The sequence below is a fragment of the Lycorma delicatula genome, chromosome 4 (genome assembly GCF_047948215.1).
Source record: "Lycorma delicatula isolate Av1 chromosome 4, ASM4794821v1, whole genome shotgun sequence".
Taxonomy (NCBI): Eukaryota; Metazoa; Arthropoda; class Insecta; order Hemiptera; family Fulgoridae; genus Lycorma; species Lycorma delicatula.
In genome coordinates this window covers 32733173-32756566 of record NC_134458.1, presented here as the reverse complement: position 1 = coordinate 32756566, position 23394 = coordinate 32733173, and the positions used below count along the sequence as shown (strand labels likewise).

At 37.4% G+C, this 23394-nt stretch overlaps 1 protein-coding gene across 3 annotated transcripts in view; it reads right to left on the bottom strand.

The window, feature by feature from the left end:
• The window catches only part of galene (potassium two pore domain channel subfamily K member galene), a 118695-nt gene that overhangs the window by 10257 nt on the left and 85044 nt on the right, over positions 1-23394 (bottom strand). For 2 of the 3 annotated variants that reach the window (XM_075362611.1, XM_075362612.1), the window contains 3 exons: positions 10894-11015; positions 3250-3333; positions 396-635 (listed from right to left, as the gene is read on the bottom strand). In XM_075362611.1, coding sequence (XP_075218726.1) covers positions 396-635; positions 3250-3333; positions 10894-11015 — 446 coding nt within the window. The remainder of the gene's footprint in view (positions 1-395; positions 636-3249; positions 3334-10893; positions 11016-23394) is intronic. The other variant, XM_075362613.1, reaches the window with a different exon arrangement.

Sequence of the window (23394 nt, the reverse complement as noted above, 5' to 3'; positions counted from 1 at the left end):
CTTGAAAGAACAGAGTGCCTACTGTATGACTTTTGAAAAGTTCAACTCGCATTCATATTTTTTAATGATGTAAAAATATTTTGGAAACCAAGGATCTCAGAGAACTAGTCATGCATTCTAGTAGTATATATATTCAGACAAATGAAACCAAGCTTTGTCTGTAAAGAATGTGACATTAAGCAAACCTGAATTTTATGAAAAAATACATAAAATATCTTTCGTAGAGAATATAAACAAGAGGCATTATTCGTTACTTAAACACAGTAGAAGCAGCTTGTTAGATGCACTTTAAAAATGCTTGTGGCACTGAAAATTCACCTATCCTTTAAATGTAATTATGAGCAAAATTCTCATAATTAATTAAAATAAATTATTGTTATATATAAGAGATTTACTTCGAGTGCTAGTATTAGCTGAACTGGTGAGAGGTGGAGTAAGGTAAGTTCTAGAATTCTGCTTTGAGATTGTAGAATGCTGTGATCTTCTTTTTTCATTCGGTGTTTCTGATCTATTAGTTTGAGATTGTTTCTGGTCCTGTGACTGTCGTTCTTTTTGTTGATCTTGTGGCTGTTGTTGCTTGTGCTGTTGCTGTGGTTCTTCTTCTTCTTCTGGATTACAAACATTCCATGGTTGTCCTAGAAGAAATACAGTACTCAACTAAACTATCAATAAATGATAAACAAGAATTTACCTACATCATAACACACACACACACACATATACACACACACACACACACACACACACACACACACACACACACACACACACACACACACACACACACACACACACACACACACACACATATATTAAACAAATGTTTTTCAGTGATATACTATCATCTTATGAAATATACATGACAAAAAAAAATTCATTTAAAATAAACCTGGGATACCGCTAGCAAATTCTGTCTCATGAATGAGTTCATATACTGTCTACCCTTTAAAAAGTACAATCCAGATACTGCTTGATACATGGATTATAAGCTATACATAAATATGTCCAAAATGAAGATACGTTTTATGAGGACATAAAACTATAATATAAAACTTTTATGAGGACTATGACATAAAATACGTCATAGTTTGAGATGGGACATAATAAAAGCAATGTTCACAGAAACAATTATATAATATACCAACTACTCATGGTTCAATTAGAGATTATTGTGCCCACAGCTATTTTTCATAATTATCTATTATTATTTATATTTTTCATGATTAAATATGAAATATTTACAATTTCAAAATTGAATTTCAAATATGACTTGATTAAATATGAAATATTTAATGTTGTTCTGATTTTTGTAAACAAATAATTTCTTCTATTTTTTCTCATGTTTTATAAGACATAAATACAGTGATAATAACAACAAAAATTATACGTAATTAATAAATGAAACTATAAAAATAGAACATGCTCAAAAGTGGTTGAAATCTGAATTTTATATACGTATATATAGCAAATTTAATGTCACTGTAGATTGTTTATCAAAGTTAATGTAAAAAAATTAGTTTGATGTACAGTTAAAAGGATATGTTAAATATGTAAATAGAAAAACAAAGTTTTGATGGTTACAGGGAACAAAGAATTTCAATTTGTACCTCAACTTCTTCAGACTTGTAAGATGTGATTTAGTAAATTTAATGTTTTTGTCTATTAATGACAGCAATTGCTTATTGCAATTTACTTAAAAATAATTTACTTTGATATAAAAATTAAAGAATATGATTAATATCTAAATAAAAAACCTATAACATGCAATTTAATAAATTTAATGACTTTTGTTATTTGATAATAACAAATTCTTTTTATCGTAAATTATGTAAAAACAGATTAGTTTGATATAAAAATTAAAGGATTTGATGAATACTAAATATAAAACAATATTTTGATGTTTACAGGGATTATTAAAAATTTTGATAACACTCTCCACTTCTTCAGATCTTAAGATGTGATTTAGTAAATTTAATGTAATTATTCATTAATGATAACAAATTGTTTATTGTAAACAATTATGTAAACATACGGGTAAAATAATTATTTATCGTGATTTACTTAAAAACAAATTAGTTTGACATAAATATTAAAGGATATGTTGAATAACAAAACTTTATTGACGGTTAGGGAGAATTTTGATAACAATCTCGACTTCTTCAGACATATAAGGTGTGATTTTGAATATATTATGTCATTTTCCATTAATAATATTGATTATTTAACATAATTTATGTAAAAATGAATAAATTTGATATAAAAATTTAAGGATATGTTGAATATCAAAATAAAAAGACCAGTGATTTTTTGCTTCAGGGAATATCATATTACAGTAACAAGCCGAACTTCTTCAGACCTGACTTAGTAAAATTTTAGTAAGTTTAATGTCACTGTCATTAATAATAATAATGGTTGTTTATTGTAACTGATAGAAAAAAATTTGTTTGTTATAAAAATTAAAGTATATGTGGAATATTTAAATATAAAAAAATGTTTTGATGATTACATGGAATACAAGGTGTGTTCAAAAAGTAACAAGAATTTTATTTATTTGTCTACATTAATGTTATCCACTTCAAAATAGTCCCCATTAGAAATTATACACTTATGTCAGTGCTTTTTCCAATCCCTGAAACACTTTTGGAACTCGATCTTTGGAATAGTGTTTAGCTCTTTCAGCTATTTGCTTTTAATCTCATCTATGCTCGTAAAATGATGGCCCTTTAAGATTCTCTTTATTTTTGGGAATAGAAAAAAGTCACACGGGGCTATGTCTGGTGAATATGGCAGCTGGGGGTACCATTACACTGTTGTTTTTAGCTAAAAATTGATGAACAAGCAATGAAGTGTGAGCAGGCGCATCATCATGGTGTAAAAGCCATGAATTGCTTTGTCACAAATCCGGGCATTTTTTCCAGATCGCTTCATGCAAACAGCGATGAACTTGTAGGTTATACTCCTTATTGATCATCTGACCTTGCGGCAAGAATTCATGATGCACTATGCCGTTGAAATCGAAGAACACGGTGAGCATAACCTTCACATTCGACTATACTTGTCAAGCTTTTTTCGGTCTTAATGATCCAGAATGCCTCTACTGGGATGACTTTCAGTAAAGAAACATCATAAGAACAAAGGAAAATAAAACAACAATAAACCTGTACAATTGCAGTTAGATATTATCTCTAACAAAAATTAAAAAAAATAATTCAAACAATATATTCAAAAAGTTGTTAAATAATATTTTACCAAATGATGTTTCTTCTCTGTCCAGTGCATATTTGTTGAATAACACAGGGGGTGCTGCCATAACACTGCGAACTTCTTGTACACCTGAAATAAATAACATGCTAATTTTTACCATGAATTACTGATGCGAGTTGTAAATTAAATATTCGTTATTTTTTTTTCTGTAATCCTTTCTTTGTTACTGCTTTAACCAAGTGCAACCAACCTTCTACCAAACAGTCATTTAATTTTTGGTCTCTAAATCTTATGTTGTTACTTTATTTTTTATCTTTTAGGTTTAATAGTAAATGATAAACACAAGTGTAAAATTTTTGCTGTTGAATTCCTCTGTTCTTACAACAATATAAAAGCAAATGTTAGAAAAAAAGAATAACAAAAGACATGCCTACTAAAGAGACAATAACTGTCAACAAAATAATTGTAAGAGCTGAAAAAATTATAGTATTGTTTGATAGATGTGATTTAAGTGAACACTCTATCTGATTTTTTTTCCTTATTTAATAAGTAAATTGTATTGTACTTATAGGTTGTGTGAGTAAAAAAATTAATTGTTCTTTACAAAGTAATGCTACAAACAGAGACGAGAGAAAGTTTTACAGAAGTGTTGAAATTTTTTTTCGTAATCATTAAAGATTAGGAATCAAAAAAAGAAATACTAAAATCATTTAATTGTTAAAAGTTTGTTGATTTTTTTTTACATATGGCCATCACTGTTTTGGTCATTTGCATCTATCAAAATTACAGCTGCTCAAATCCCAGAGTGCATGAATTTGCACACACTTGATCCATACAATTCATAAAAATAAAAACTTTGCTACTATCATATTTCATAAACTTTTGTTCTTCTGCCTTACATAGCCAAGTTGTTCACCATCTTGGGTTCCTTTAAGTACCCTTTCTTTCTTTTCTGCATCATCTTCCATCCGTTTTCTGAGTCTGTCTGCAACCTTATTAAAGTACAGACCTTGCTTTTGTCATCAAACAGTATTTACAATGTAAAATTATTGGTTGACAATCTTGGAGCTGTTATAGCAGGTGAACCAATAGATGTGGCTTGATCTGTTTTTATTTCATTGTCCTTTGATGAATTTTCTATTGATTATGTGAGCTTGCTAGTATCCTTCTCCTTTAGGGAATCCTCTCTTTTCCACATTCCCTTATTCTTCATACCCCTTTGTTGGAGAATGTGGATTTCTATTGGAACTGCAGGTTTATATATTGCACCCACTGGGGTTTGCTGATCAATAATTATCACTTGGTTAGATGTCTTTGCTTCTAATTCCTTGGTGTTGAGGTTAAGACGGGCATAGCTCCTAAAGAAAGTTCATTTTTTTAAAATTTCTTTGACAGTTTATATCTTTATTGATTACTCTTGAAAGTTGGTTGGTAATACTTCTATTTTCTCATTTTTGAATAGTCTAGTTGTAACGACCCATTTAGAACATTCAATAGTGCTGGAGTAATTTGTTTTGCTATGCTGTTGACAAGCTGTGCAAACAACATGGTCATTGCAGCTTAAGCAAAGAATTCCTTGGCTGATATCTTAGCTATAACAATCTTTCTTTGTTAGACACTGCATAGAAAGACTCATGAGGTAGTACATAATGTTCATAAATTTATGAAAGAAGAGGCAGATAACATCCCAAGCATTAAATAAAATAAAATCCAAGAACATGTAGCTACAGGTACTGATGTTTCAAAAAGCTCTATAGTAAGGATTATTAAACAAGGTAAAGAATAACTGTAGACCTAAACCATGGATCAGACCCTGAAAATCATTTAACATTCCAGGCAATAGACACCAGTCACAGAAATAAATCTATTTTCATAAAAGTGATGTATGTAGAACGATACACAATTTCTACATTCAACAGAAATGTCTTATCGATAAGGAAATTAATGGTAACGAGATAGTTACAAAAATTGTACAACCAATTTAAAAAAAATTCATAAAGAAACTGAATTTCAGTGGATCAGAACTAAAAACAACAGAGCTACAGTATTTTAATGGTGAAAACTGATGTGAGATTAAAATGAGTGAATTGTTTACTAAAAATTAAAAAAATCGAGTTGAGAAACAGGACTATTATTTTCTACGCTGAATGTTATTTCTGCAGTAGTCATGTATTTTTGTGTAACTGGGATGAAAAAGGGCACTCAGGTAAGTATGCATCTAGGGACACTACACTCTCTGTAAGCAGGGATATAAGCTTGCATTCATGCTGACAGTGAGAATGGATCTGTGCAAAATGTGTCTAATTTTTTACTCAAACTTAACATCTGGAGATTATCATATGAGAGCATATGAATGCAGATAGCCACATTATATAGATCAAGGAAAAATTGCTTTTAAACTTACCATACACTAGTGCATTTGTAATTGCCCATGCTACATTTCATAATGTTCAGGCAGAAAAGGTCCTAATTTCAATTCACTAAAAAAACATATGGAATTGACAAACCATTCAATAACTTTCCAAAATGAAATGTTAAAACAACAGCTGTATGAAATTAATATTTATTTATAAACTATAAATAAAAATTTATGAAATATGTAATTGATGAAATACTTGAAAGTGATGACATTCAGTCTTTCGCCTAGCCCTGTACCATTCAGAGCTTAGTCCAATAGAAACAATCTGACCTGAAATCAAATCAGTTGTAGTAGAAAGAAGTGTTATTTTTAACATTTCTTTTACATAATAGATGTTCAAAACACGAAATACCTAATAATACAGCTGATAACTGGAAAACAAGGTGTAAACACATAGAGAATATATAAAAGGAAAAAGAAGTCTTCTTGAAAAAACAGATTTTATTATTAATATTACAGATGACAGTAATATTACATATGACATAAATACAAGGGAAAATGAGTCATCAGAAAATGACGGTGAATTCGCTTTTATTTTGAATTTATAAAGTAGTGTATTTAAAAAAGGTGTAATGTTTAGGATCGGACTTTTTTCCAAAATAACAACTTTAACAAAAGTCAGATAGGACCTCCATGAGATGAGCCTGGATATAACCAGAACAAATAGGAAAAATTTATCCAGTGACTGAATGTCATACCCCACTATCACCTCACTAGATCACATCTAGAGTGGTAACTTGTGACTTAGTCCCACCACAGTTGACTCCTTGTCAGTCAACCGTGAAAGAACTTTTAAGAACACTCCACCAGCTGAACCAAGCAACACCGGAGTTCGGAGAAGGCAGTACTCGGCTATGGTGGTCTGCCACTTAGAAAATAACATGTGATTGGAAGCATTGGGTTGCCCTAATATTGTATAGATGAAAAAGAACAATACAAAATCCAAAATCAAACAGAAGCAAATCACCTATATTTCTACACACAATATAAACTCACTCATGCAGACTGGTAAACTAAAAGTAATAACCAACCTAATGGAACAAAATTCTCATCATGGGGCTGCAGAAACACTGACCAGGATGCCGTGGAATCTCACGGATATAGGTTCTAAAAAGGTATAACAAGGAAGAAAGTGATGAAAAGTATCCCACAGTTTTGGTCTGCCTCAAAATAATAAACTCAGTACAAGAATTCAAGTCACAATTCCCAAAAATCTCAACACTCACCCTAAAAGCATCTAATAAAATCTACACATAATAAATGGCCATGCCCACACTAATAATAAAAACAAATCTCCAAAAGACTGTAAAGAAAAAAAAAGTTCTGGGGCTTACTTGACCAGACCATAAATAACATCCCCAAAAATCACATTAAACAACTAATCAGAGATTTCAACACTCAACTAGGTAGAGAAAGAAGATGTTGCAACATCATTGGAAAATGACCTGCCCAAAAGAGAACAAATGAAAATGGATAGTGACTCATCGACCTCTGCAAAAACCATACCTAATCTTGAAATCCACATATTTCAAGAGGAAATTCAAACACCCTGACTACACTGAAGGAGAATGGGAACTAGAACATGTTTTAATGGACAAACACCACAATAAACAGATCTACTATGTAAAAGTCTTCCGAGAAGTAGACACAGGTTTAGATCACTACGAAGTCAAAATTAAAATTAAATTCACTTCCTAAAGGAAGCAACAAAACCAAGCCCTTAAAACTAAAAGAAAAATAGATCCTACCCAACTAATCAAGAATGAAAATTAGTAAAAAGTAACCAAAAAAGTAACAATCATAAACCCGAAGACCTAGTCAACAACCTTAAACAAATTGTAGAAGAATTCGCTTCAATTAAACCCTGTAAAAAGCACCAATGGTTGAACAGTGAATGCAATGAAACAGTGAAAAAGAGACATCATGGCTATTACAACAATCTCAAAAATCAGAAACATCCTTCCAGAATATAGCAAAACAACCATCCATATAGAAAGAAACCATCCAAACCCTAAGGAAAATAAAAACACAAACCATAAAGACACACTGAAATCAATAGATGAAGAATTCAAAAAAACACAGTTGAAAGACTACCACAAAACTTTCAAAAAAACAACTCCAAAAATATGAACCCTCAAACCTACAAATGAAGGATGAAAACTGTAATTTGGCCCATAATAATAAAGACATGCAGAAATCCTAGCTAAATATTTAAACTAATTCCTAAATTATGAAGAACCAACAAACAGAATTCCTAAACTTTAACACCAGCACCCCAATAACACCACAAGAAAACATCAACCATCCCACAATAAAAAAAAATGTACCAAGCACTAGGTAAGATGAAGAATTAAAAAGCGGTGAGAGATCAGATCTTTGTAGGGATTTGGAAACATGCAGGAAGACCAGCAAAAATCACCCTTCATCAACAGCTTGTTAACATCTGGATCAAAGAAGAACTACCAGAACACTGGACAACAGCCCTCATTCACCTGCTACAAAAAAGAAGTGGACAAAACAGACTCTAACAACTATACTAGAATCTCACTCCTAAACACAGCATACAAATTCTTTCAAGAATCATCTTCCACAGGATTGGTTTACAACTCAAGAAAGAACAAGGAGAATACCAGGGAGGTTTCAGACACAGGAGGAGCTGTCCAGACCAGATTAAGTGTGTCAAGCTAATAATGAACGACAACAGAAAAAGAAGCAGAGACATGATGATAACGTTTAGACTTTAAGAAAGCAAATGACTGCATCCACAGAGAATCTCTACTAAAAATTCTAAGACACACTGGACTACATCAGAAATTAATAAACATGATAAAACTGACCCTCACAAACACTATGAATTTCAAAAGTGAAATTCATAGGCAAATTCTTTGGAACCATTTGAGATCAAAATAAAATTGTACCAAGGCGATAGACTCTTACCGCTATTATTCAACTATGCTCTGGAAATGGTAATGAAGAATGGCTCAAAAAATTTCCTCCAAAAACAAAAATAGGCCAAAATATCAACACAACTGCCTTAGTTTTGCCGACTTGGTACTGCTAGCAAACATCGACGAAGCTAAAACACAGATATTAGAACTTCAAAAAAATTATGAATAAAATTGCCCTCAAAAAGACAGAAATTATACCCCCAAAACCAGCACAATTAAAAGAATTAACATAAATTGTAGTAAAGTCAAACTAATAACTCAATTTAAATACCTAGGAGAAATAATAAACAACCTAAATGAAAAATCCTCAATCTAAACAAACTAGCTAAAGCACAAAAATTATCCTGGTACACTTCAGTGGAAAATGTCTATCCATAAACGCAAAAATAAGGCAATACTACACAGTTACAAAATCAGAAGCCACATATGCAGCAGAAACACTCTTCCACCTGAACAAACAATCCAAGGCCGACAGACTCCAGAAAATCAAAAGAAGAATTGAAAGAATCTGCATCAACAAAATGTACCAGAAAGATGAACAGTGGTGGATCATAGGAGTTAGAAACTATCCTGATACCATGAATAAGAGGAGACTAGGATTCTTTGGACACATCATGAGGATGCAAGATTCGAGACTTCTGAAACAGCTGGTACAGCACAATCTTGATTTGAAAAACACCAAGACTGGATGCTGATGGATCAGAGAAATAAGAGAGGATCTGAAGGAAACTGGCCTTACACCAGAAGACACCAAAAAAAATATAAAATTAAATGAAAAGGACAAAAACACTCGCTTCATAGTCACAAGAAATAAACTCACATCATGAACATTTTCAACACCAGAAAGGGCACATAGATTGGAACATATGAAAAAGTACAGAGGACCACAAGGCCCGAGTAGTCCCTTCAAAGAGACTTGGATAATGGACTAACTCAAGTGATCCTATATAGTCATAAAAGATGAGAAAAAAAGAAAAGTAGTATTCAATAACATTAGTGCAGTAATTAACTGATTTTAATAGGCCTAACATAATTCATATATTAAATGAAAAATGAATGCCTAACATACAATAAAATAATTACTTGTGAAAATCCGTCAATGTTAATGTCAATTATATGAGTGTCAAAATTATAGTCGTCTGATATAGGAATGCATAAATTTATTTTTAAGTAAATGTGCTAAGGAGATATCTTCTAAGGAAATGAATTGAGGATGACAGAGAGAAAGAGATAGAGTACTAGCTAAAAATTTAAAAGGTAAGTGTACATCCTCTACTTTTGGCAAGGTAAGTTTTGTATTTCCTTGTGCATCACAGAGCCCAAGAACAAATGAAATGCTTGTAAACCTATGTAGATCTTTTGTATACTTAATCTTTTAGAAAATTATAGTTTGCAAGATAACTATTGAGATGAGTATAATGTTATTATGCTTGCTTTATGCTTAACTTTAGAGTTTACAAAAAAGTGAAATAGATCACAACCACAGAGAGAATAGTTAACATTTAAAATAACTGAAATTTCTCTATTTACCAGTTTTTAAACATTTAGGTAGAAACTACCATACCAACTAAAATTTATGAAATATAGTCAATGTATTTACAGTGCACCTCTACATTAATTTTAACAATTGTTCATCACAAAAGTATTTTATAGTAATTTTTTTGCAGTAATTTCAGTATTGCTAGTTATATTATTATATTAAATATTACAGAAGATATTACACATAGTAGAAGGCTATTAAAACTTTCACAATATTTACTATTTCTGCTAGGATTATCATAATTGATTTCATTGTTATTTTCTGCCCTTCCTAGCATTGTCACTCTAACATCTGTAGTTGATGTGTTTTGGAGTATCTCCATTCTCAAAACTACTTTTAACACCAAGTGTTTTTATGTAGAAATCATTGAACAAATAGTGAATTTAGGCTCCTCCCACTCCCCATCCATACTGTCATGTTCTCTTCTGTTTTGTCCACCCGCTTGTACAAGAAATTGTATAACCGTTAAAGCGGGTGTAAATTACATATAATAAGCAAAATTCTGTAATGTTATAAATGAATTCATTTAAATGTTGCTGGTAGATTTTTTGTACCTTTATTTTATACTATCAATGATCTCCTGCATAAAATTAAGGTATACAGTGTAATATTTATTCATTACTGCTACTAAATGTTTCTTAATTCTTTTTAATTTGCCAAAAATCCACAGTAACTGGAAATTAAAAAATAAAAATAAAACAATATACAAATAATAAATGATCTGATTTATGAAGAGAACAAGTGTTATTCTAAAAGTAAGGCTGACTAGGCTGTAAACTGACCATCCATATCATGCAGCTTACTTTGTGGTAAATTTTTTGGGGAATGGTATGGTGACTGTCTTTTATAGCTTCTTGTATTTGGTCCAATCATAGATAACTCTCGATCTGGTTCATCATAGTATCTGCAAAAATCATTAAGTGAAAAATAAATATATGAGGTGCGACAATAAAGTAATGAGACTGATTTTTCTTTGCAAGATGTGGCAACCCTGCAGCTTGCGTAGGCATACCATCTTTGACCTTGGTCTATAACCTACTTCTAGTCCAAGCGGCACATTGATGCAACTGCTCAGTCGTGAGTTGTGCTGAAATAAGTGAACACATGTTTGTGTCCCTCGTTACAGCTTTTTGGACATCTTGTGTTGTTTGAAAATTGGTCCCTTGACCGCCAATTTGACTCTTGGAAATAGAAAAAAGTCATACGGAGCAATATCTGGTGAATAAGTTGGCTGTGGTAGTACTGAAATTTGTTTTCAGGTTAAAAATCGCTGTACTGACAGAGCAGTATGGGATGGTGCATTATCGTGTTGCAGAATCCAATTATCAGCAATGTTGGCACGGACACGAAGAACTCGTTTACGAAGTCTTTCTAAAATTTCTTTGTAGAAATACTGGTTAACTGTTTGTCCAGGAGGCATCCACTCTTTATGAACAATTCCCTTAGAATCGAAGAAGCACACAAGCATGCATTTCACTTTTGATTTTGACATGCGAGCTTTTTTTGGTCTGGGTGATCCCTTTGAGCACATTGCAAACTTTGGCGTTTTGTCTCTGGATCGTATTGAAAAAACCAACCTTCATCACCAATGATAACACGGCTCAACAAATCTGCATTGATTTCAGTTTGCTCTAACAGATCGGCTGCCACATTCTTCCGTGTTTCTCGCTGTTGTTGTGTGAGATTTTTGGGGACCATTTTTGCACAAATCTTTCTCATACCAAGATCTTCAGTTAATATTAGACGAACCGTTTCTCAATTGATGTTGAGTTCTTCTGCAATCATTTTCATGGATAATCTTCGATCAGATCGTACGATTTCACGCACCCTGGTCAAGTTGACATCTGTCCGTGAGGTTGATGGTCGTCCACTGCGGTCTTCATCTTCAACATTCGTTCTGCTTTCACTAAAAATTTTATGCCACCGAAAAACTTGAGCTCTTGACATAACCTCCTCTCCAAAAGCCTTCTGAAGCTTACTGTAAGTTGTCGTCGTGTTTTCATCCGATTTAACGCAAAAAGAAAAGGCATACCGTTGCACAATATTTTGCGGTTTCATTTCTGTGACGAGAGACACAAACACGTGTTCACTTAGTACAACACAACTAAAGACTGAGCAGTTGCATCAATGTGTCGCTTGGACTAGAAGTAGCTTATAGACCTAGGTCAAAGATGGTGTGTTTTATTGTCGCACCTTGTATACCATAAAATGTAAAAATAAAACTATAGTACACATACTACTAGGGTTGTATACTAGTTGTCTAGTGTAACTAATAAGCATTAACAACAGTCACCTATGAACACACCAAAATAGCATACTATAAATTAAAATAACTTAATATAAACTTACTGGTTTATATAAAAAGCTTTCCAAATCCGTGGATTTGTTATCAATTATAAAATACACCAGGTAATGCATTACCATTTTTACATGTAGAAGCTGATAGATGTCAAGAGATCAACTATTGATCATGACAGGTTGTTAATAATTACATAAATTTATATAAGAATAGGGTTATAGTTATTGTTAGGGTTATGAATATTGTTTGATTACACCCTATTAACACTTCCTTATCCTATATAATACTTAAATAGAAAATATCTCTATATATCAATAATATTTTTTTTTTGTAGAGCTCCCACACCCCCTACACCCTGTTGTCTGCACCCACAAGTGAGACCCACAGCCAGGTAAGCATTTGTAACTCAGGTGAAAACTGGCAAAGGTCCAGAAGAACAAAGCAAGTAGAACAGCAGTCTTACCTTTGTATTCTTGCATTATTACATTTTCATTGGCCCAATGAATAATAGTATCAATATCAAACTGGAGCACAGATCTATTAACTGTTGTATTAATAGTCCTACAGATTTCAATGCACGAATTTGGATGTAATTTATGATTGTCTGTTAGTTTAGTCCTGTTCAGCCAGTTTATATCTACCAGGTCTTTGTCTGACCATTTAATTATGCCAAAAGCGTATGTTAGAACTGGGACAGCATACTCGTATATGTTTATGGCTTTGATCATGTTTTTGGTGTTAAGGTTTGATTTGAGTATACCGGTTAATCTATGTTTGTATCTTTTTGTGGGCCATTCTTAGATAATTTTGTGATTTATACTTGTATAATATTAATACTTTTTTTGGGAGGGGGGATGAACATAGAAATATATTTATGCATGGAGTGCCAGGCTCTCACTATGGTCTTATCAAACTGATATTATTGGACTACTGGCAAAAATCATCCCCCTTTCTACCAAGATTCAGCCCAGAGCCGTTTTACATATTAATTCAGGCAGAGTCCTCCTATCCTACCTGACAAGGCTACTACTTAGTTATAGTTTTCAACTGGCTCAGAACTATCCAGGTCACCCTTCTTGGCTCTGCGAATGCCCCAACAAATTGGGACACACTCTCCTAGCTGCTCAGATCCCGGAGCATCATCATAACCACTGTGAGGGCTTAGTGTTCCAAGATTTGCCTCTAGTGTCCCTCGATCTGCCACCCACAGACCACACTTGAAAAAGGTGTGCTTGGTGTCATTCCGTACCTCAGGGCAATGGAGGCAGTCTAAGGACAATGAATGGCTTTCCCTATTGGATGGAGATAAGCATGGAAGTATCTGTGACCTGTTAAAAACTGGGTCATGTACTGCTCCATCTCGCCATGCCGCCACTCTCTCCACGTTCTGACCAGTGGGATAAGTCTTGCAGCTCATCATCCTCTGCTCTTGTGGTCCCAGGTCTCTGATATGTTCCTGGATGTTTTCCTCTTTTAGGTATTTGTGGTATGCAGTGTGTACATGTAGTGGTTTGGTATGGATGATGTTTGCTTGTGGAGACCAAATGTGTGTATGAGCACTTACCCCGTTCCTGAAGTAATGCTTTATTAGCGGTTTCTCAGGAAGTGGGATCGCCCAGGGTGGAGTTTTAGTCTGTAGTGCGCAGGAATACATATCATTTTCTGTAACAGCTTACGGAACCCGACACTGGAACAGCTTACGGAACCCGGAACAGCGAATCCGACACTGCTTCGGCGCCCGTAAATGGGGTTCCTCCACCTCTTAAAAAAAAATAAGTTTCTTGCCAGATGAGGAATGTGCCGTTCGTTCCTCCTAGGCGATGGTCTCCTGGTTTTCGTCTGTCCGACGCCTCCTGCAGGCCGCCTGGCGGTCTCTTGTCAAAAGAGCAACGGGTATAACGCCGGAGACTACCAGAACGGCGTTCGATACGCGGAGGCGACTCGTAAGGCCGCGGTGCATTGCACCTGCACAAACCGCTTCCGGTTTCTCTCAAATCTTAACGCCTGGATCAATACTTCCGCCCCGTATAACAGGACAAAATGTATTGTGGACATTAGCAATCGCCGTCTGCTGGCCTTAGGTCCGCTGACGTTCGCCATGAGCCGGTTGAGAGCGGTTATGGCTGTCGCAGCTCTCCAAAGCTGAGTTTCAGGTCAATCATCATACCGAGATACTTCGCGGCGGGCTTAGTCTCGACAATCTCATCCTCGACCCGCAAGGGGAGGAAGAATACGCTTCTTCGTTAGAACCACGATTTTCGTCTTGGTGAGGGCTAGAGACAACCCATGGTCGTCAAGGCAGGCGCTGACACTGTGAATCGCTCAGCTGAGCTAAGTTAGGCGCACTCCACGTCGCAGTCAGCAACAAGTAACGCAATGTCGTCAGCGTACCAACCAAGGTCGTTCTCTCAGCCATATGCAGTCTCAGCAAATCATCGTAAATGGTGTTCCAAAGGTCGGGGTCGAGAATCGATCCCTGCGCCGCCCCGTAGTTGAGACCATAGCTACTCAGGTATGCGTCCACCATTCTCAGGAGGTATCAAGGCACGTGGAACGAATGTTCCAGAGTCCAAAGCATATCGCTCCGCCGAGCAGTGTTGAACGTGTTTTTCATGTCAAATATAACGAAAAGAACCGCATGGCGCGAAAAACTATTGTTATCTTCTACTCGCCGCACTGCCTCAACAACTTTTTGGACTGCATCTAGGGTCGACCGACCCTGCCGAAAACCGTACTACTGGTTGGGCGACAAGCCACCTGTTTGATTCATCGCTGCTGCAACCAGTCTCTCCCTTAAGAACTTCTCTAATACCTTCCCAGCTGTGTCCGATCATGTCTACGCTACGTCTAGTACAGGATTGGTGGTCTCGAGCTGTCCGCGGTTGTGTTTCCCGGTTGTTCGCTGTTTCACCCAGTATGTCAGTCAATTCGGCCCTTGGCAGGGATTATTCGATGGATAAGAGTACCGGAGCCCTTACTGCTACCTGCGAGCTCTGAGATATCGGTGTCATGGGTCAGACAGTATCTGACTCCCTGGCTCGGGTATAATTTGATGGAGGCGGGTGACTGGGGATCCCAGGCAGGATGAATGATCCGGACACGACCAACCGTCTCACCGCCCGCACCTTGTGACTTAATGAATGGCGAAAACATAGGTTATGGAAACTTCAACAACCACAACTTCCGTGGTAGAGGGTCCAAGTAAAAATCCTGGTCTTGGAGAGCCTCTGTCTTCGCAGGCGAAGAGAAGGAAGAGTACCGAGTACTTGAACATTCAGAAAACGGATCGAACTAGGTTTCGACCGAAAAGCAAGGCTGGGATACTAAAATATTAGGTCATCAAAACGAATGAGGAAGATAAATCCTTTCGTGATAGTCTGAGGCATCAGGGTAGCTGATGCCTCGTGAAGAATGAGAGGATTATTTGTTGAACCGTCAACGATAGAAGATTAGAATATTAAATATTGAGGTTTTAGCATATAGTACTTTAAATACGTCGAAGGGTGTAGATGTGTGCAGGGACTTATTGAATTGCACCGAAGAGAAAATCGTTGAGGAACTGAATGAATAAGCAATTATAATGTGCTGACGATTGAACACTCGACGCACCGGAGAAGTTTTCCTCTCCGCGTCGCATGTTTTGACATTTAACAAGCCGAAGTATCTGAATAGACGAAGGCCGGCTTTCACATATAGACATCCGTCCGTTAATCCCGACACTATTGGGATACTTTGGATATCAGAGGTTTGGACATACAGCGGCACGTTGCACAGGGAAACAGATCTGTGTTTGCGGTGAATCACAGAATCCTGATGACCCGTGCAGAGTTCCACCTGTCTACGTCAACTGTAACGGGAATCATTCGGCGAGATCGAGAAACTGTCCAATGTATAAAGAGAAGGTAGCAATCCAGGAGGTTGATAATTCAAAAAGTGAGCTACTTCAGAGCGAAGAAAATCGTTAAGATCGATCGTCGAAGATGTACGGACAAGCTGCTTCGACTTCTGCAACTTCTTTTAAAGCAAAGGATGTAATTGTGTAGTTAGCACCAGCTTTAGCGAGTAGGGTTGAACGTATTGTTAATAACAAACTTGGGAGATCGGCAACCAGAGAAAACAACTCAAAACAGGCAAGGAAAACATTAAAGAACAGGATTCGTCTCCTTTGAGGAATAAACCTTCAACTCCTTGCAAGACGAAGGACAGTGAGAGCAGAATAGACAAGGAGCCTGAAGCCAAAGTAGAAATCGAAAAATTCCCATGCAGGGAAGAGAGAAGATAAAAATTAAGATATCACAAAAAGAACATTTAGGGCAAAAAAATGGAGACCCCAAAAGCACGGAGACTTTTAAGTGATGAGGCGTAGATTTTAACCGCCCCACAAGCTCTAGAGAGGAGTGCATCGAGTCTCGACTCTGATGCACTACTGAACGCAGCATCAGTACCGATATCGTCTGATTTCGGCAGCAAAGCATCCTCCGTGTTTACTGCGGAAAATCTGACGATTCTATGTCCGAGGTCTCAGATATCTTGGAATTCGACATTGAGGCCTTTAGGAAGATGTAAAAGGGAAACAAAAAAGGATGGCTTAAGGGAAAACCTAGGCGATAGGACAAAAGAAGCTCGTTTTTAAGTGGTTTTTGACGAATTTTAATGAAAGGATGGCATTTAATTTTTGCGTGACAATGAAGATGTTTCGATAACTTTTGATAGAAATCGTGTGTTTTTAAGTGGCAAGGGCCAGTTCTGAAAACGTTTCGTTAGAAATGGTTTACATTTTAAGTGGCAAGGGCCCTTTACAGTCACGTCATTTTGTGGTTTTAATAACGTTTTGACAAGTCTATTTTTAGATGATCTATTTTGACAAAATTAGTCTGCTAATTATGTTACTAGTGGTTCATCCGGGAAGGGAAATAAATATTTTCTTTTTTTGATGTGGAAAGGGGCTAATGACCACAGTAGTCGATGCTCCTAAAGCCCCAAACAAAAAAATATCTTTTTATTTTACACTAGAACAACCACAGGCCTTTTTATAATGTGTGTACAGTAAACTGCTTAAATGTAGCACATACAGCAAACTGGAGAATATACTAAAATTCGCAATTACTTCATTATTATCACGTAATTCTTGGCAGGTCTACTGCGAGGCTTCATGACTTATCGGTCTACAAAATTGTCCTCAGCCTTGAAGAAGTCAAGCGCCTCGGTATATTGATTGCATACACATCTATTGGTGGCGCACAATCAGCGACCGTTCTCCATGTAAATCATATATGTGAGTGGAGTGGATATATAAGTATTCTTAAAACAATATTAACACCAAAATTTCCATTAATAATCTTTTTTATGAAAATAAGGTCAAATTGAGTTCGACAAACCTTAAGATCCAACAAACCGAAATTTTCTGTCTGATGACGATCAATATCATTAAAGTGAAATTTTAAGGCCATTCATCTAAGAAAGTTTCGCTGCACTCCTTCAACGCATCACTAGCTTAACATGTATCAGGGTTCCAAATTACACAAGAATATTTCAGATGAGATTATACCAGCGAACGATAGCAGGTAAGACACGTCTCGGGATAGGTAAACGGTCTGCAAATCCACTTCACTAAACCAAGATTCTGTCTCGCCTCAGATACAGCGTTGTCAACGTGTTTTTGAAAGTGTAACTTTGAATCAAGAACTACGCCAAGTTCAGAAAAAAGCTCTCTCCTGGAAATCTGCACACCACAAATTGTTTCTAAAAATGGATGTTTTAGTTTTCCTGGTGAAAGATACAACAACCTTATTATCCAAATTCAGAGACGTAAAATTAGTACGTGCCCAAGCCGCAGCCTCATCAACCCATTTTTGAAGTCTAGAATGATATGCAGAGCTTTTAATTCAATGGTATATCTTTATATCATCCGCATACATCTGATGATCACAGTTAATTGAGGAAGCGACGTCGTTCATAAAAATCAAGAACAGTAGTGGTCCAAGGTTCGACCCCCACGGCATATCTGACGAAGCATGGTATGCTTCTGACGATATACCTCCGTACCTGACTTTAAAAGAGGGATTTTTAAATAGAATTCCAGCCATCTAACGATACCAACGTGTGTAAATTCGAAGGCGAACAAGCTAGGGAGTACATGCTCGACGCCGTAAGCGACGTAAAAAATAAGACCGATAATGTTTATGGAATTCACTTTGAAGGTAAAAATCGAAGACAAATCTGTCCATTTCGATGAAGACGATGAAATTTTTGTAGCCGACACAAGATTTTAAAGCACATGCGAATTGTACAAGTTGCTTTTTAAGAAATAAAAGTGGTCTGTACATACATGCCGACGAAGACCTCAAGGCGTACAAAGAGATTCTTATACTTACTAATGCAAGCCAAGTCTGAAGGGCGGCTCCTCTCCAAGTCAAAGGTGGTGGAGCCCAGCGGTGAGGTGGTCGGTTCTGTGCCGGAAGTTTCCGGGGCGACATCTTCCTTAAAGAGGTCGAGCTCGGGATTCGAAGGCATTGGGCGGATCGAGGAGATGCGGTCTGCGTGAGCAAAAATCTCCTCAAAGAAGAAGTCTAGAATTTCGGTCGAGTTTAGACAGTTGGTCGACTCGTACCTATCTGAGTGTAGCTTGATGGTTGCTGAGCTGGCGTTAAAAAATGAGAACCTTCAGAGCGCAAACCGAGCCCTTGACACAGTCGCTTGTCGGCTGTCGGGCAAGGTGAATCAGGTGGTGGAAGTGGTCAAGGACTTCAAACCGGCAACGGGGAGGGTCCTAGGCGAGATCCACACTTCTTTAAAACTGGTGAAGGAGAAGGTGAAAAAGCCTGTCTCCTTTGCTGCGGTAACAGCCGCGCCTGGGCCTAAGCGGGTTAAACCCCTACCACCAGTTCCGGCGCCGGCTATCAAAATTAAGCGGGCATTAAGTTAAGGTGGTCCCTGTCACACCTCGTCCGAGGGCTTCGTCTGCGATAACACAGCTGACTCTGAAGAAGGTCCTGAACTCGCGGAGGGAAACGTTCTAGATCTTCCGAGTCGCTAAAACAAGGGACCATGGGGTCGTCCTGGAGGTCGTTAACAAGCAGCAGGCGAAGCGGCTGCTGTTCTCAAGAAGAACGGGCTGAAGGCTCAGTTGCTGGCCGAGCGGAGGCCACAAATATTGGTCTATGACCTACCTAGGGCAATGAGGGTAGAGAAACCCGACATCCACAAAGCCAAGCATAGCCAAAATCCGGTATTGGATATGGCTGTCGAGGACTTCCTCAAGGGGACCAAGGTGGTCCGGCAGTTGGGGAGGAAAGAGGCCCCAAAGAGCCATTGGATAATTGAGACCTTGCCAAAGATCCGGCAGATCTTGTGGCCGGTGGTCGGCTGTTCCTTGGGCGGACCTCTTGCAGGGCTGTCGACCATAGAGAAGAAAAATCCATCACTAAGGGAAGCCCGCAGGGTTCCGTTCTCGGTCCCCCACTGTGGAACCTGGTATTTGACGGATTTCTGGTAGTGAAATTTCCAGAAGGGGTCACGGCCCAGGCTTTCATCGATGACTGTTTCCTTTTAGTTCGTGGTAATTCACGACCACAGCTAGAAGATCGGGCGCAGGCAGCCTTGTCAACCGCAGAGGGCTGAATGGACATGCAAAATTGAAAGATTTCTGTACCCTAGACGAAGTTTATGCTTCTCAAGTGTGCAGACAAATTATCGTACAGTCGTAACCCCCCATATTAAATAAAAGGTTGTGTAATCAGCCGAGTTAGTGTTCATAAGTACCTAAGTGTTTTGTTTGATGAAAAGTTGCTGTTTATCAACCGCAATAGGCAAGTAGCGGCGGACGCCGTCTCTGTGATGCACCAGCTTACAAGGATTGCTCGGAAGGATTACGGGCTGTGGGGCCGTCATTTGTATATGGTGTATCGGGATGTCTTCGAAAGAATGACCTGTTATGCTGCGTCCGTTTGGGTGCAGGGACTGGACAGAAATCGAGCACTTATTCAAAATTTAAGGAGTGCCCAGCACAGAGTCTTAATTGTATACACTAGTGTGTTTAAAACAACCTCCTACGAGGCTACCACCTTATTGGGAAAGGCTCTCCCAGTCGATTTAGTGGTGAAAGTTCGGACAGCAATGTAGAAGTTGCGAAGAGGTAAGGAGACCGAGGCATTTGGGAAGCGGTTTTGAGCCGGACAAATACCGGAGCGGAACGGTGATCGCAATGCACTGGTTCTAAATTTCGAACAGTTGCCCATCTCCCGCCTGCGGAAGAGGCTTTACAGCCTCGCGATAGATGCATGGCAGCAAGAATGGCAGCCACGACCAAGGGTAGGTCCTTGTATAGATTTATACAGGACGTGGGGGATGGTACGCCTCTAGTTGGGCAACGGGAGCCCAAGTGCTCTCCAACCTCGTGAATTTAAGCCAATATTTGTTTCGGTTCTGCCTGACAGCTGATGAACTGTGCGTCTGTGGGGAGGTCCAGTCGAACAAACACATAATGTTCGACTGCCCAGCTCTTGGGGGGGGGGGGGAGGCTAGAACTCAGGTCACCCTGGAACTTAGAGGTAAAGGGGAAAATTGACCACTCACAAGCAGCGAGTCAATGTGGCGAGCGCTCTGTCGGACCGTGTGGGCGTTCCTTGATGCCATTGCTTTGTTCAACCGTCATCAGTATTTTAATGGAAAAACTCCTACCTCGCTGCTGTGGGAAGCTACCCGAGAATTACGGCTGGCCACCAGCCAACTAAAGCTCCATGCGCTTTCAAATGATGGACAGGTACTTGCTGGCATTCAGCGACATACGCATGGCAGCGAATTGCTGTCTTAACGATATAAATTTATTTATTGAAGTCATATATATTTTTAGTAGTTGACAGGGTGCGCCTACCCATTTTAATTATATATGATAAATGAGCGGTTGGGAAACATAAGCCGGTGGTGTACGGCACCGCGCTTAGTCTGTTCATGCTATTAGGACACTGGTTGCTAAACTGTTTCGAGGCTCATCAGCCGTTTGTGGCAGACATTCGGTCTTATGCTTTACGGTGACCGAATGGGTTGGTGGCGGGAGAAATGCCAAGTAAACCAACACTAATGTTTACTATTGCACATAGAATCCAAAACTTGAGATACGGTAGTATAAAATCAGACATCGGTTTGAAATATATGAAGATAATAAGGAAGTTGTTTCCGGCACAGAATAAAACCGGTAGGGGATAAGGACGTCGATGGTTTTTTATAAGACTGCAAGACCTGATTACAGATACTTAGATGATCACAACGAGCTTTGTGAAAAATTGAAATCTTTGATTGTGTAAAGACTGGTATAATGGATCTGAGTAACGGATTCCTGCCAAGTAAGAAGGAAGTAGTAGAAAATATAATGGACGGAATTCAGAAAGGGGCTAAAAGAAACACCTTTAGTAAAGGCAACAGGTCCGTTTAACAATCGACCTTATTTATACTATCCGCTGACACACCTAACAGATGTTGTTCAATGAAAAGGGGTTACCGGACCAGAGTAGGAATTTTATGGGAAAATGTGAGGCCGGACGATCATTGTCACGCTTTGAGTTGGGTCCAGTACTTCAGGTAAATAGGATTGGAGTATAAATACTCCGGGGATGACCAGTTGATGATCAGTTCTTCGAGGGGAGTCTGCGAGAGTGCTACGATGAGTTCTACGAGAAAGTTCAAAGCGTGGAGTAATTATGTAAAGTTACGGCGAGAGTATCCTGGGAGGAGTTATTATGAGAGTCAGTGAAGGAGCGAATTTCTAGTGCGTACACATTTGGCACGATTAAGCTAACGTCACAAGTAATTCCAGTGTGGACAATACATGAAAACAAGAAATGGTTTGGTGAGTTACTGTTAGACTATAAGTGAAAGAGACAGTGTATTAATTTCATTCATAAATTGTTAGGGTAGTTTTTATTTGTGAACAGCAAAGGTATTTGCAGTAAAATAACTTTATATTTGTCTTATCTATTGCACTACTGTTGTTAATACAAGACAGTGATTAGAAATGCTAAGAGTAGCGGTAATGCTAATGTCTTTTGTCAACGGGATTGAATTCTGGTTTTCAATATTTAACTTCCTGCAAATAAATCCTGACAATTACTTTAAATTCTGTTATTTATGTAATAACTGTTTATTATTATTATTTGTTGTAGTGGTTGTGATTACTATTATTATTATTATTTATTTATTATTATCGTTTATTATTCTTATTATCATTGTTATTATTGATTTGTTCTATTTTACTTATGTTTTTAAACTAATAAATTTTAATTATATAAACATTTTAAAATGCTAATCTCACAATATCCTGATTGAGCCGTGAACACGCGACAATAGCTTTAAAAGACCCCGGTCATACTGGTAATCAGAACGAAATAAATTCAATAATCGAAGAACTGCGAGAACTGGGATTACAAGAGATATGATCTTATCTTAGTGTTAATTGCTTACGATGCTTCTGAGCACAGCAGGCCAATATAGGCATCGTCAAAGATGGATGCCCTTTGACAAAACCGTGGAGGGCAATATAGATGTTAAACAGCGTCGCAATTGATATGTAAGCGGTGCTTACATATCAAGAGAGGTTAATTTAAACGAAGAGAAGAGGCTCGACTGTAAGAAAAACGACTGTAAGAAGCTTATCAAAGAACGAAGAGTACGATATCGAAAAGATATGACAGAAAAACCGTGCTTCGTTTCGATCGAGATGCAAATTATCAACAATATGTGTATGATTTTCATAATTATAAACTGATAAATGTTAGTAATGGTCAAGATGTCCATGATGTGTTAAAAAGTACCAGAATATACCGTATTTATTCGAGTACCCCCCGCCCCCGAATAAGCCCCGTACCTCGATTTTCCGGACCGAAAATCTAAAAAAATAAAATTGAGTATGTACCAGTATTTTAAAGTGCAACAGATATGATAAAAAAATATGTAAATACTCAGAAAGTAAAGCATTTAATTTGTTCATTTA